The 15,496-nt window shown below is 35.7% G+C and overlaps 1 protein-coding gene across 1 annotated transcript; it reads left to right on the top strand.

The window, feature by feature from the left end:
- The first annotated feature begins 10,183 nt into the window (after positions 1 to 10,183).
- Positions 10,184 to 11,113, top strand: LOC123252881 (olfactory receptor 4C12-like). Its single transcript, XM_044682112.1, has one exon. It carries the CDS (start codon positions 10,184 to 10,186, stop codon positions 11,111 to 11,113), a length of 930 nt encoding a protein of 309 aa, XP_044538047.1.
- Positions 11,114 to 15,496: the final 4,383 nt, after the last annotated feature.

The raw sequence follows: 15,496 nt of genomic DNA, 5'->3' as shown, positions 1-15,496 counted from the left end.
GTATCAAGACCAAGGACACAACACTCAAATTCCCAAACTGTTATAAATAGCCACCACACAAGGAAAATTACTCATCATATTTTCAATACTATTTTCTTATCTGATCAGGCTTCCTAGTAGACTTTCTACTTTGAAAAAATCAAACATAGTCATATATGTGCAAATATGTATATGCATTTATATTATTATGCATGTATATATTATATGTGCATTAAAATATATGTTTGGGCATGTGTATATTTTATATCACAATATATGGTATATATAGACCCATGCACATATACACATGCATACACATATAGGTATAGTCTAAATTAAGAGTTCTGATCCCTGACAATCAGAGCTAAGAATTTCATTCTATCAATAAAATTCCCATTCTTAGACCATTGCAACAGTTTCTTTTATTCCACCATTGTCTCCCATACCTATTTAATCTGAAATAGTATAGACAGACTAATTACTTAATAGATGCTAAAATTTACTAGTGCCTTCATAAATTGCAGAGTTCAATGTTTTTTCTTCCTTTTCATTGGTATTATTTTGAATATTACAATCTACCTAAGAATAAAAGTAATAGCTACAGTTTTTTTTTTTGGTTTGAGATATTTTTTATTGCCACAGACTACTTTTTCTCATGTATCTTTTTCTTTTTTTTTTTTATAACTATAAATTGTGAGCTTATGGAGAGCTTGTCTTTATCTTGAAAAATCAGAGTTTGATAGGATACTTGCTAGCCTGCCTTCTTTTTTAAAAGAGTGATGACTGCTGTCCTAGAGCAGGCAGCATTTCTATGGGAAGGCTGAAGCTCTAACTCAGTTGGGATGGAAAAGAAGGAGACAAAGAAGGCTGCGGAAAAATCACTTGCTGTTGGCATCTGCGTCGAAAAGAAGACTCCGAAAATTTCTAGACATTGGTAAACTCTGTGAGGAAACTCTGAGGGTCTACAGGCCAAAAAGGGCATGAGGTCATGAAAATGCCTCCCAAGAGTTCGAATAAAATACTGAGTCCCAAGAGGAGCTGGAACGTGGCTAGGTAAAAAGAGATCTTGGGCTGGGGCATGCTTAGAATGGTCTCAAGTTCAAATACACTAACGTGACAGGGACAGCACTTCACAGGGCACGCGCACGTCCAGGGCTCTCCTCTCCCTCAGTAGGTGCTAGCCGACGGGGAGCTCAGTCGTTTTCCAATATAGATGCCTAGTCCCAAAGCCAAAACATGAGAGATGAACAGCGATGGAATGAACACTTTAAGAAAAGGACCTCCCATCTCTAGGCCTGGTTCTCAATCCACTGAGCCACCCAGCTGCCCAATAGCTACAGTTTTAAAATGTATTAATAACCCACTTTATGCCAAACACTGTGCTAAGTTTTGGAGAATTAAATATTAAAAAAGTAACATAATCTCTGCCCTCAAGGAGTTTACCATTCACCAGGAGAATAAAACATACATAAGGAAGTTGAAATGTGCTTTTGTTGGGGGAAGAGGTATCCAGTATGGTTGTTTGGTGGAAAAGTCAGATAGAATGAAACTGAATTAGACATGAATAAATGACTGACTTGAGTGCATTCTTCAGATGAATATTTGAGAAGGACCTCTATAATATTCCCTTAAATTATGGAGGCAAAGGGAACCAATGAGGTGTGACAAACAAGCCTGTTGCCAGGTTTCAGGATGATAAAATTTTTAGAGAAGTAATTGAGAATTGCAAAGGAGTACAGCCCATTGGGAAATGAAGTCAGGAATTGTCTGAGTTCTTTGCTTAAATGGAAGTTTGTGGAGGATGTCTTTGCTCCTCCCTCCATTCAAATGTGAGTTTCAAGTTATATGTTACCTAGTAGGATAAGGAGATCCATAACAGTGAAGTTGTCTGGGGATATAATCAGAAATCCAAATAACTAATGGAATAAATTTATTTTCCCATGGAAGGAATTCATTATTTGAAGATATAAATGATCTATTTGCCATACAATGAATTTACTTGGAATAGATTGGCATATGTAACTATTCATAAAACTAGAGTTGTATATTATTGAATGTCTAAGTTCAACTCATCTACTACGAATGATCCCTAAGCTACAATAACATATCAACAACTACCAGAGAGGAAAAAGAAGCATTCGATTGCGAAATCAAGAACAGGTTCGTGGCCTTGACAGGACTCACGGGAGAAACAGTTGAAAACCACTGGACCAAACTCCAGCAGACCTGGAAGACCACCTGCGCAGAAGTCCTGAGAAAGAGAGAGAGAAAGCGCAAGGAATGGTTAACACAAGAGACATGGGGCAAGATACAACAGAGAAGAGATTTGAAACAGAAGATCAGCTAATGCCAAGATCAACAGGAGAAAGAAGAACTTTGAACACAGTACTGGGAAATTAACCATCAAGTCAAGAAGAGCACAAGATATGACAAGAGACGGTTGATTCACGATATGACCGAAGAAGCAGAAATAGCAGCTGGGCAGGGGAACATGAAGAGGCTATACGAAATAACAAGAACTCTATTGGGAAAGAATTACAACCCTAGCAAGCCAGTGAAGGACAAGACTGGCAAGACAATAACAAGCAATGCAGGGCAGAGAGCCCGATGGGCAGAACATTTCGAAGAAATCCTGAACTGACCGCCTCCACCAACTGTTCCGGACATACCACCAGCCACCGAACTGCTTCAGGTGAACATGGGCCCACCTACCAAAGTTGAGATCATCAAAGCCATCAAGACCATGAAAAATGGTAAGGCTGCAGGTCCAGACAGCATCCCCCCTGAGGCACTCAAGGCAGACCCAGAAATGTCAGCGGAGATGCTACAACCCCTCCTACAGAAGATCTGGGAACAGGAACAAGTCCTGACAGACTGGAAACTAGGCTACCTAGTGAAGCTACCCAAGAAAGGTGACCTATCCCAATGCAGCAACTGGCGAGGAATCATGCTTCTATCCGCTCCCAGCAAAATCCTGACCAGAGTAATCATAGAAAGACTGAAGGAGGCCTTGGACAGGAAACTGAGAATAGAAAAAGCAGGGTTTCGTCAGCACAGATCGTGCACCGACCATATCGTCACCCTAAGAATCATCATCGAACAGTCCATCGAATGGCAGTCCCCCCTCTACATGGCTTTCGTGGATTTCGAGAAGGCATTTGACAGCGTGGACAGGAACATCATCTGGAGATTGATGCAGCATTACGGGATTCCCCCGAAGCTCATCAACATCATCCAGCGGTTATACGAAGACTTTACCTGCCAGGTCATCCACAATGGGAAACTGACGGCTCCCTTCACAGTGAAGACCAGAGTGAAGCAAGGCTGCATGCTTTCGCCCCTTATCTTCTTGATGGTCATAGATTGGACCATGAGAAGAATTACCAAGGACAACAATACGGGCATTCAATGGACTCATACCAAACAGCTTGAGGACCTTGACTTCGCAGATGACATCTGTCTCCTTTCTCACAAGCAGCAGGATGCGCAAGCCAAACTTGCACGACTCTCTGAAGAAGCAGAGAAGACAGGTCTGAAGATCAACAAGAAGAAGACCAGGTGATCACAGTCAACAGCAGACAGGACCTGCCAATCCAACTACAGGGAGAAAACATCAAGGAGACGGACCACTTCACCTATTTGGGTAGCATAGTCAGTAAGGATGGCAGAGCAGATGAGGACATCAGAAACCAAATCAACAAAGCCAGACAGGCATTTAACACCTTATGGTCTGTCTGGATCTCCAAAGCACTGTCCCTCCTCACTAAGCTCCGAATCTTCAATACCAATGTAAAGGCCGTCCTTCTATATGGATCAGAAAGCTGGAGAGTGAGGAGCGCTAACACCAATAAACTCCAGGTCTTTGTTAACAGATGTCTACACTACATCTTGAACATCAGATGGCCTGAAAAGATCTCCAATGCTGGTCTTTGGGAAAGAACAATCCAGTATCCCATTAGTCAGGACATAAAGAAATATAAGTGGAGATGGATAGGACATATGCTACGAAAACTGGAAGACAACGTAGGCAGACAAGCACTGAGCTGGAATCCACCAGGGAGGAGGAAAGTCGGAAGACCAAAACAGACCTGGCGAAGATCTGCCGAAAATGAAACAAAAACAGTCGGAATGACATGGGCTCAGCTGGGGGAAGTTGCCCAGAACAGAGTCCGCTGGCATGAGATGGTTGCGGCCCTATGCTCCTAAGGAGTCAACAGGAATAATATATATATGTATATATATATATATATATATATATATATACATATATAGATATATATATATATATATACTGCTAGACACCTTTATTTTAGTATCCCACTATCAGTTCAAACTTAATATGTCTAAACATTCTCACCATCTTGTGCCTTCCCCTGATACCATTCTCCTCATTTCCCAGACTTAAAACATTTGCTATATCATTGTTTCTCTTTATCAAAATCCAATAAGGTTGCCAACCATTATTGATTTTTCTTATGTAATATCATCAAACCTATTCATTCCTTGTTATTACCACCACCAGCAATTAAGTCCTTTGAGGATATATGTAACTGCCTATTTGTTCCATACTTGAAGTTTAGTTCAAAATGACACCATCTATATTAATAAAGAGAAAAATCCAAAACCCTCTTTCTCTACAAAACAAAAATTCCATATATTAATGGAACACACACACAAACATACATATACACACACACTATCAGGTACTCTGGCTGATGTTGTAAAGGAAAAAAAATGGTAAAATCCTGACCTATAACATGTACATTGATCAATAAGGACAAGATTCATAAATATTAATACAAAAACATTTCAAGAATGAATGAAACCTAGAAAATTTAGATAGGAGAATTAAAGCAAATGTAATGTAGAAAACTGAAAATGATGGAAACTTGGCATTTAAAAAGTCAGAGGAGGTAAGAATCAAGTGGAATTCAAAATATTGGGCATAATGCATGTAATTGAAGACAGAGTTTTGAGGCTGAAGGCCATACACTAAGAAAAACATGCTTGTTATGTGAAAGCAAACATGAAAAGTGTTTTAAGAAAAAATATTACAATGAACAATGTTAAATGTAGGCTAGTATGTGGAAGATTTAAAATGTCAGACAGAATTGTTTGTATTTTGTTCTCAAAATAATAAGTGTTAAATATTTTTAATGTGGAGAAAATTTATAATTTATAGTTGTTACTACCAAAAATATCTATCTACATTCATTGTCTCCACTTCTTCAACTCTCATTACCTCCCAAATTTTTTGAAATTTGGCATCTGACGTAATAAATCCACAAAAACTACAATTATCAATGTTTCTTTTGATCTCCAGTTGTCAAATCTGATGGTTGTTTCTCGTTTCTCATCCTTCTTGATCTCTTAGCAGCATTTGACTTTTTTGACAATGCCATCCTCCTGTATATTTTCTGATCTCTTAATTTTCATGACATTTCTCCCCTTTGGTTCATTTTGTTTTACTCCTCTGTCTTTTGTTTTTGACTGCCTCCATAACATGCCACCTAAATTTAGGTATTCATATAAGATCTGTTTAATGTCCTTTTCCATTTTTTTCTGCATTTTTTGATGATTATATCAGCAATTATGTGCTCTTCATATCTTAAAATGACATATTTGGATAACTATACAAATTCTCTTGTAGGAATGAGTTAGGGATAGTCTAATTTCTAAGGTTAGTTGAAGAAAGGGGATTTTGAGAGAAGCCCTGGGAAAGGATTCTGGGTAGAAAGGAATTGTGGGTCTACAACTAGAAATAACTGAATTTCACTTCCTTCTTGGATTTTGACCAAGCTGGAGGGAGATTTTGTCTCTGCCTACAATTCCCATTAAGCTGAAGGAGGAGTTTTGTACTAAGAGATTCTCCTTGGAAAGTCAGGAATTTTATGGCAAAACTCTTTGACATCCAGATAGAGAGTATTGTTGGAAGAAACTAATTTCCCTGAGACTAGTCTTCATCTGGCAGTGATCCAACTAGCAGAATTCCTATTGGCTAAGGTAATTCAAAGCTTTCCACCTATAACTTTGAGTTGTTTAGTACAGCAGCCAAACCCAGAGGTTTTTTGTTTGTTTGTTTTTTACCTCTCTTTCCTATTAATTATTGGTATTAAGTTAGATTAAGTCAGATAGCATTCTGGGATTTCTTAGATAGCATAGAGAGGATTAAGCAGGGCCTATAAAAGAAAGGAAGGCTCTCCTTTCCAAAGAGAATTAGAAAGTTGAGTGGAATTAGCTTGGATAGATTTAGAGTCATGCCTACCAGTTCTTTTTATTCTTTTTTTTTTTTTTAATAAACTTCAATTTACATAAACCAAGGGTTTTGTGCTTCACTGGCCTTGGGAGTTCCTAGGTGGGTTGTAATATCTAACATCCTCTAGGACTTTTCCACAATACACACTCTTCTCTGATCTTCAGTTCCATATCACCAATTGCCTCTTTATCTTTCTAATCTGGATGTCTCAAAAACTTCCTAAAATATCCAAAACAGAACTTATCTACCCTCTTCTAAACCTACAATTTCATTCAAAGGGGATATGATGTTATCCTCCAATATTACTTCACATAAAAAGGTATATTTTCTACCCACCTAATTCTTGCAACATTCTCATTCTCACTGTTTAGATGACCAACACATTAGTTGAAGTTTTCATCACCTCTAATTTATATAATTGCTAAAGCCTCCATTATATTTACCAAGAAAACACCAAATGGGGTCATAATGAATTAGACAGGACTGAAAACAACTGAACAACACAATCTCTCTCAAACTTCAAATGGTTAGAGTTACTATTATTAATAGAAAGATCTATTTTTCCAAGTTGATAGTTGCCAGCGTGATCTTATTACACTATAAAAATATTATTTTCTTGAACAAAAACTAATATTGCCTCACTTTCGGATTCCCATTTCGATTTTGTCATATTTTCGTGCTACTCACAAAACTTTAATTCTTATTCCATGACCAAATCCCTTGTTCTGGCTCTTAAAATCACGTGCAACATTATTATATTATCTTGCTACTTGACTATTTCAATTAATTCCTCTCCCTTCTAAAATAATTCTGCATAGTCCCTAACTCTGAGTGTCATTTCAACCAAGCCAAAGATTTCCATGTTTTTATATTATTCTAGTGATTCATTTAGGTAGTGATTGAGATGTAATTAAATACATTACACAAAGTTATCTTTTTTATGAAAATAGGTGAACAGATTTATGGAAATCTATGTGATAATAAAGAATAGAACAATAAAGTAGAACTGGAAAGAAATATGGATCATACACTACAAGAGATGAAAAGGACCTTAGATTTCAAGTAGTCAGAGCCCATTATTTTATCAAGCCATAGACTAAGAGAGGGATGTAATCCAGTTTTCTAATGTTGATTGTTGAAGTGATACTAGCTTCTGGATACTATTGGCAACCCCAAGGCTATTTGATTTTCAGTTTCCAGAGTCTTAGGAGATCACTATTAACTAACATCCTATTATTAAAATGGACAAATGTATCTCCAGAATAAACAAATAGTTTGGGTGTTTATGAGTTGCTTTCAGAAAGTTCTGTATGTAATCTCTGTAGAAGAATAGGGGAAAGGATAATTAAAGTTCCAGTGTAGTGTCATGGTTTTAATGTATAGAAAAGCAACAAAAAGGATGGAAAATAATGAGGGGAGGATGACCTCTATACCTTCACATAATAAAGGATACATAAGGAGCACTTTAATGGGAGAGTGAGGACAGGCCTGGTGGATGAATATTATAATGTAATCAGGGTACAAGACTGGTAAGCTATCTCATACAGGCATCAAGAAGTGAGAGAAGTTTTAGGATGACTCAGTAGTCCAGGAGACATGGTTTTAGGCTACAAAAAGTTAGGGACAAAACTGAATATTCAAAAACCCGATAAATTTACAAAAAATATGGAAAACTGATATGACAAATCCTTTGTGAACTTAGTTACCATGAAAAGACTATAGAATGATGTGACTCATTCTATTTCTTTTTCATATTGGATTCAGCATTCTTAGTGAGCTAGGAACTTACAAATTAATGGGCACGGATTGGATTCCAAATACAAAACAAGTAGCCAATTATACAAAAATGCAGGTGTTACCAAACACATCGACTAAATAAGATCTCCTAAATATGAGAGATAATTAATTCCTCTGAGGGTAGAGCAATAGTTATAAAAAATAGTTCCTGAACTTTGAGATTTTCTTTAAGTCACATTGTTGACTTGGGAGAAATTGTCTTCTCATTGACTATTTAAGAACAGGATCAGAGGATACATATATGGATAAAAGGGAGCCACTTGGAGAAAGTCCAAGTCCAGAGTCTATCACTTTTCTTTAGATCACAAAGTCAAATAATGGAGAAGATTAATGATCTCTCCTTATTGCTCTAGGTTTTTCTACAGCTGTAGTTACTGAGGGAAAGAACTTAGTGTTCTAGCTTTCATAGTATAGAAATAGTACTGGATTTATAATCAGTAGACATGTTCAAATTCTGAGTCTGACCTGCATGAAATGAGGAAAATAATTATCTCTGTTCCTCATTTTGTCCAATCATAAAAAATATCTAGAAAATTTCTTTTGTTCCTTCCAACAGTAAGTCCTTTGATCATAAGAAAACAATGGCTGATTGATAGTTGTGTCATCCTGACATTCTCTCCTAAGTCCATCATTATATCTTTCAAAACAGAAGGTTCCTATTACACAAAAATAATATCATGGAAAATTCTCCATTGATGGGTGTCATCATTTTAAAATAGAATCAAGGTAAGTTTTTTAGCAGTATTTCTATTTATACTAGTTGACTATTTCTTTGTTATCCACAGAACTTATTATCATTAAACTCTTTATCTTAAAATGCTATTCTCTCACTGGGTTGTTGATGCATTCCTGAATTTCATAGAAACACTGCTTTATCTATGTGCTTTGATATACCTATAATTAGGCAGAATAGGCTCTAAATCCTGGGCCACTCTGTAGGTTAGAGATGAGTCAGCTATTAGATAGCATTATTCATCATGGGCAGCTTGTGTGAATAAAGTTTCCTCTTATCATCAAGGATTATTTCCTTAAAGTGTGAGTTCAGAATTTACATAACAAAAATCAGCTTAGGACATTGGGTAAATATGAAAATAGAGATATATAGATAGAGTGATAGAGATATGTAGATATTGATATGTAGATGAAAATATTTATATATAGAGAGAGCTAGATAGATACACACATATACATTTGGAGAGAACCCTTTAAAATAATGCTCAAAATTGAATAATATCAGAAGATTAAAGGATTCAACAGATAGAACAATGTACTGAGAAAAAGTTCCCAGTACTTAGAAGAGAAGCTATGAAGATCCAAAGGAGGTGGACTACAGGGGGGAGAAAAGGAGGATAGACAAACTGAAAAAGGATCATTAAACATCAGAATTTTAAAAGGCAGTGCTATTGGATGATAGAAAGAACATGAATTGTGGTGAAGTTGGAAGAGGGTTGGCTTTAGAGTTAAAGGATTTGAATTTAAATCTGAGCTCTACCACTCACTGGATACATGCAATGCCATCATAAAACCTTTAAAATCTTTTGTCCTCAGTTTTCTCATATGTAAAGTATATATGTTTCTCATTTGGGCATTTCTGGAACAGAGGAACTTCTAAATTGTGATTTTATAATTTATAATTAGAATAGTTAGAGGTCCATAGCTCCCCCTGAAAATGTTGTTTAATAAGATTGTTGATTACAAATATTTTAAAGAAAAAAGTTATCTTAGATGGATAACAGAAAGGATGGGTTGATTCTCAGAATCATTAGTGTCATTTTTACTTACAGAAAAAGTCAAGGTCCCAGAAAGATTCTCATCAATAATCTTTTGAGACCCCTACTTCCTCTGACAGCCCAGAATTCCAGGGCCTGTCTACCAGCAAGGCGATGGAATGCTCAAATAGGTAACCAATAAAACATGAAAGCTTGTCAAATGTCTAGTTCCAGCATGGTGATGTGAAAAAAAGAATATTTTAAAGAAATACAAATTGAATTTTTGAACAAATGAATCACTGGAGGAGTTTCAAAATTTTCAAAAAGAGGTAGGTTGATCATCTGATCAGAATTTTTGGACAACCCCTTACAATTCTGTGATCTTCTTTGCAGGTAAAGCAGCTCCCCATCCCCTTTCTCCCATTTTATTTCAACAATATAGATGGAGAATGGAAACAATGTGACTGAATTCATTCTCCTGGGCCTCACACAGAATCCAGAGATGCAGAAAATTATATTTGTGGTGTTCTTACTAATTTACTTGGTAACTTTGGTGGGTAACTTGCTTATTATTGTTACTGTCACAACCAGCCAAGCTCTGAACTCTCCCATGTACTTCTTTCTGTCTTTCCTGTCCATAATAGATGGTCTTTGTTCTTCTTCCATGGCCCCCAAACTGATAGTTGACTCATTATATGAAAAGAAAATCATATCTTTTAATGGATGTATGACTCAACTCTTTGCAGAACATTTCTTTGGTGGTGCTGAGATCATCTTGCTAACAGTCATGGCCTATGACCGTTATGTAGCCATCTGCAAGCCTCTGCACTATACTACAATCATGAGCCAGAGGCTCTGTGGTCTCCTTGTGGGGGTAGCATGGGCTGGAGGCTTTCTCCATGCAATAATACAGCTTCTCTTCACAGTCTGGTTGCCATTCTGTGGGCCCAATGTCATAGATCACTTCATGTGTGATTTGAACCCTTTACTCAAACTTGTCTGCATGGACACCCATAATCTTGGCCTCTTTGTTGCAGCAAATAGTGGCCTCATCTGTCTTTTAAACTTTCTCCTATTGATGGCTTCCTATGCTGTCATCTTTAATTCTTTGAAAACTCACAGTCGGGAAAGCAGACGCAAAGCCCTCTCGACTTGTGTGTCTCACATCACTGTTGTTATCCTATTTTTTGTGCCTTGTATATTTGTGTACTTGAGGCCTGTGGTAATTCTACCCATAGATAAAGCTGTGACAGTATTTTATACTCTGGTAGCCCCCATGTTACATCCCCTGATCTATACACTGAGAAATGCAGAGGTGAAAAATGCCATGAGGAAACTCTGGGAAAAAAGTATGTCTTCAAATGAGAAATGAATTTCACAAAATAATAAATTTTAAACAAAATGTCTTTTGAAAGTTACATGAAATGTGAGATGATAAAATAAATGGTTGAGCTTTATGATTTATAGGCAAAATTATAACTCGTGTATATTTTTAAACATTTTTACAATACTTTCCTCACAGATGCCCCATGATATGAATAGCAAAATGGCTATTACTCTCATTTTACAAATATGGAAATAAGGGTTCATACCTGATCCTTAATTTCCCCAGATGTCAGTACTTTTCTTTCTCTTTTCCAATATCAATTTAGTCATCTATGAGTGAGATAATATTGTATATTCTTGCCAGTTGATTTAACTACTTTCTCCTTATATAAAATCATTTTCTCTTCCTCTTTCAGTATGAAACTGCTCTGCCTTAAAGAGAAGTATCATAAAGGGCTGATAACCCTTACCCTAGAAATATATTGCATACATTTATACCAATAAAGAGAATGGCATTGGATTAAGTATAGAAGGAATATGGTATGAGGGAGAGAGTGTTAGCTTTACGGCCAGGATACCTGTGTTCCAATATAGCCTCAGTAAACTGAACAAGTTATTTAATCTAAATTTTCCTCATCCTATAAATGATGGAATGGAACTAAGACAAGGTCCATAGAGTTAAAGCTACATTTTTGTTTGTTTGTTTTTGTTATGTTTTGCTTTCCCAGTGATAGTGTATGAAAACAAGAGCTGGGACATAAGGATAGCTGAGTGTTACAGAATCAATGACTTCAAATTGTCCTGCTAGAGAAAACTTTTGAGATTCCTTTGGAGACCAAAGAGATCAAATCAGTCAAAACTTCAATTAATTTCAGACCCTAATACTACAGTTGAAGACTAAATACCTTGGTCACATAAGAAGACAAGACTCATAGGAAAAAAAAATGTGATGTTGGGAGAGACTGATGGCAAAAGGAGAGGGGGGCAGTAGAGGATGAGATGTCTTAAGATGTCATAGTCTTAAGAAAACAACTAACATGTATCTAGAGATACTGAAGGATAAAAGGGCCTGTTGTGCTATGGTTCATGGGGTTATAAAGATGTGGACATGACTAAAGAACTGAACAACAACAAAAAACTAGATCAATCAATATTCAAAAACTGGTTTATTAACTGTTTACTGATTGAGGAAGCTTTCTTTATACCAGAGATTCAAAGAACATCAAAAATTGTGCCTGTTCTCAAGGAGCTTCTATTCTATCGGGAGACACAGACATTAATAAACAAAGAAATAGACCCACACACCAAAAATGAAAGAAAAAAAGAGATACATTATATATGTTTGTGTGTGTGTATTCAGATAGTATAAAGGCACAGAGTTGGGAAATTGAACATTGCAAATGAAGAATAGAAAAAGAAGTAGGATAGATTTATTTTACCTGAAGGTGAACTATACAAACAATGGATCTAAAATATATTTATAATGCCACTTCATATTTCATAGCTTTCACTAAGTTATAAATATTTTCCAGTGAGTTATTCAGCATTCTGAATATGTCTGTTTTTTGTTCATTCAGAAAAATGTTATTTTTGCTTATTTGATCAATATGAATGACAGAAGAAAAATATCAAGATATGCCTAAAATTTAATCTGTAGTTCATAGTGCTACCTACAACAAAATGGTGGTCAATTCATATTTTCAAAAAAACAATCCTTCTATGATTTTTGACATATTCTTTTTTAATTTTATCAATGCTTACTATCTCTTGTAAACTCTTGTAAAGGAAAGATGTGGACAGGTTTATGAAAGATTTCTTGCTAGAATAGGTAAGGCCATAGGGAAAAAATAAAACCTGGTAAGTTCATTGGTAGCCTAAGATATGAATTTTTAAGTCAGTAGACTCATAGGATGGCGTGATAATATGACATAATAAACATGGTTTGAAATGTATGTATTGATTTCTAGATCCATAACCAAGAATTTTTGCATTTGTAATAAATGTATTTTGGCAGTAAAGATGGAATTAGACTAGATTAATCAATCATTCAACCAAGTGTTTATAAAATGCTTATTATGCCAGGAAGTTTTCCAAGTACTGAAAGTACAGAGAAAAATGAAAAATAATGCCTATCCTAAGAGATTCTATTCTAATGGAGGAAAGAGTTTCTTTTTCTCCCCCTCGCCCTCTCTCTCTCTCTCTCTCTCTCTCTCTCTCTCTCTCTCTCTCTCTCTCTCTCTATCTATCTATCTATCTATCTATCTATATCAACCATTATCAGGATACACAGACATAATTGCATATATGTACATAACTGTCTATATGTATATATGCGTACATATATGGATATATTGTCCTATTCTAGTAGTTCTCCTATTCTTCCTCTTCCTCCTCCTAATTGATTCTTTTCATCATAAAGGATAGTTCATTAAAGGAAAAGATTATTATAAAGTGATTCAACTAAAAAAATCCAATAAAAGTTTTAAAGTTATCAATTATTTAACAAGCATTTATATATTATTAGTCATGACCTGTTTTATGCCAAGAACTCTGTATTTATGTCTCAATGGATATAAATAAAACAATGAAATCCTCTCTGTTCTTAATAATCTTCCTTTCTATCTTAGGTAAACAATATATACACACATAAAGAGAGGCATGAAATAGATACAAAGTGCATACAACAGAATTTCAGGAAAAATTCATTAACTCATCTGGAGTCAACTAAGTAACACAGTGGAAAGAGTATCAGGCCTAGTCTGGAGGACCTAGGTTGACATCTGTCTTCAGACATTTCCTAGCTATGTGACATAGGCAAGTCACTTTTTAGAACTGATACTAAGACAGAAGGTGTTTAAAAAAAAAGAAAAGAAAATACATACATCCAGGAGAATAACAGAAGGATTTATGTAGGAGATGTTTAAGATGAACACTGAAGAAATTTAGGGGTTCAAAGGAATACAAAGAGACAGATGTGTCTCCCAATTTCATCTCCCAATCATCTTCATTCTATACTTTCTCATTTAGTAATCTTTTCAACTCAGTGCTTTAATTAACCTACCTATGCAAATGATTCCCAAAGCTTTAGCTCTAACTTCTCACTAATGAGCTTTAGTCATATATCTCCAACTGTATGTCTTATAGGCAAACTCAATACATTCTAAATAAAATTATTTTCTTTCCTCTCAAACCCTCCCTGTTTCAAACATCCCTGAAATTTCAAGCTCCCAATCATAAAGATTCACCTATGCATTACCCTTAGCTCACACTCTGATTCAACCCCCATATCAAAATTAATGCCAAATCTTGTTCTTCCTAACTAAATAACATCTTATTCTGTCTTATAGCTTCACGGTAATCACAAATTATTTGGACTACTTCTATAAAATTCCTTTAAAAATTGTTTTATTTTTACAAAAAATAAAATCTCTATTTTTATCTCTTTAGCATCTCCCTATTATTAAAGTAAGCAAAAAATAAATCCTTTGCAATAAAATAAAATAGAAAAGATTTTGCATTATTGGTATCCATAACAATGTATATGAAAACATGTATATGTATACATATCTGCTCACGTGTGGACATATGCTCACACATCCACTATATATATCTGTAGTATCTCTGAATTCTTCACTTATGTTTTATCACTTCACCATGATGCAGGTAACATGTAGTTGACAGAGGGACTAGGAATCAGAAAGTCCTGATTTCCAATCTTGTATAGATACTAACTGTGCAATCCTGGTTGTCAAAATCTATTTATCATCTCCCGATAGTCTTATAAGGATGGCTTAGTTGATAAGAAAGAAACAGTCACAGAAGATCTTTCATCTCATGCTTCCAGCTCTGTCTCCAGCAGCATGGAGTTTATTATATATATTTCAAGACTCATTTCATGCNCAATGTATATGAAAACATGTATATGTATACATATCTGCTCACGTGTGGACATATGCTCACACATCCACTATATATATCTGTAGTATCTCTGAATTCTTCACTTATGTTTTATCACTTCACCATGATGCAGGTAACATGTAGTTGACAGAGGGACTAGGAATCAGAAAGTCCTGATTTCCAATCTTGTATAGATACTAACTGTGCAATCCTGGTTGTCAAAATCTATTTATCATCTCCCGATAGTCTTATAAGGATGGCTTAGTTGATAAGAAAGAAACAGTCACAGAAGATCTTTCATCTCATGCTTCCAGCTCTGTCTCCAGCAGCATGGAGTTTATTATATATATATATATTTCAAGACTGATTTCATACAAAAGAACCCCAGAACTTCACATTTGCACAGAAATTACAAATTATGTCATATCAAAACACAAAAAATCTCATTGGCTTCAAAATAGAACAAGGCCAAGGCTGGATATTCGCTGGATTCTTATCAGTAAGCTATGTCTGAGAATATTTTCTCAGGGGT

Source organism: Gracilinanus agilis, chromosome 6 (assembly GCF_016433145.1).
Source record: "Gracilinanus agilis isolate LMUSP501 chromosome 6, AgileGrace, whole genome shotgun sequence".
In the NCBI taxonomy this organism is placed as follows: domain Eukaryota; kingdom Metazoa; phylum Chordata; class Mammalia; order Didelphimorphia; family Didelphidae; genus Gracilinanus; species Gracilinanus agilis.
The sequence above is the reverse complement of the archived record's forward strand: the minus strand, read 5'-3'. Positions and strand labels throughout refer to the sequence as shown.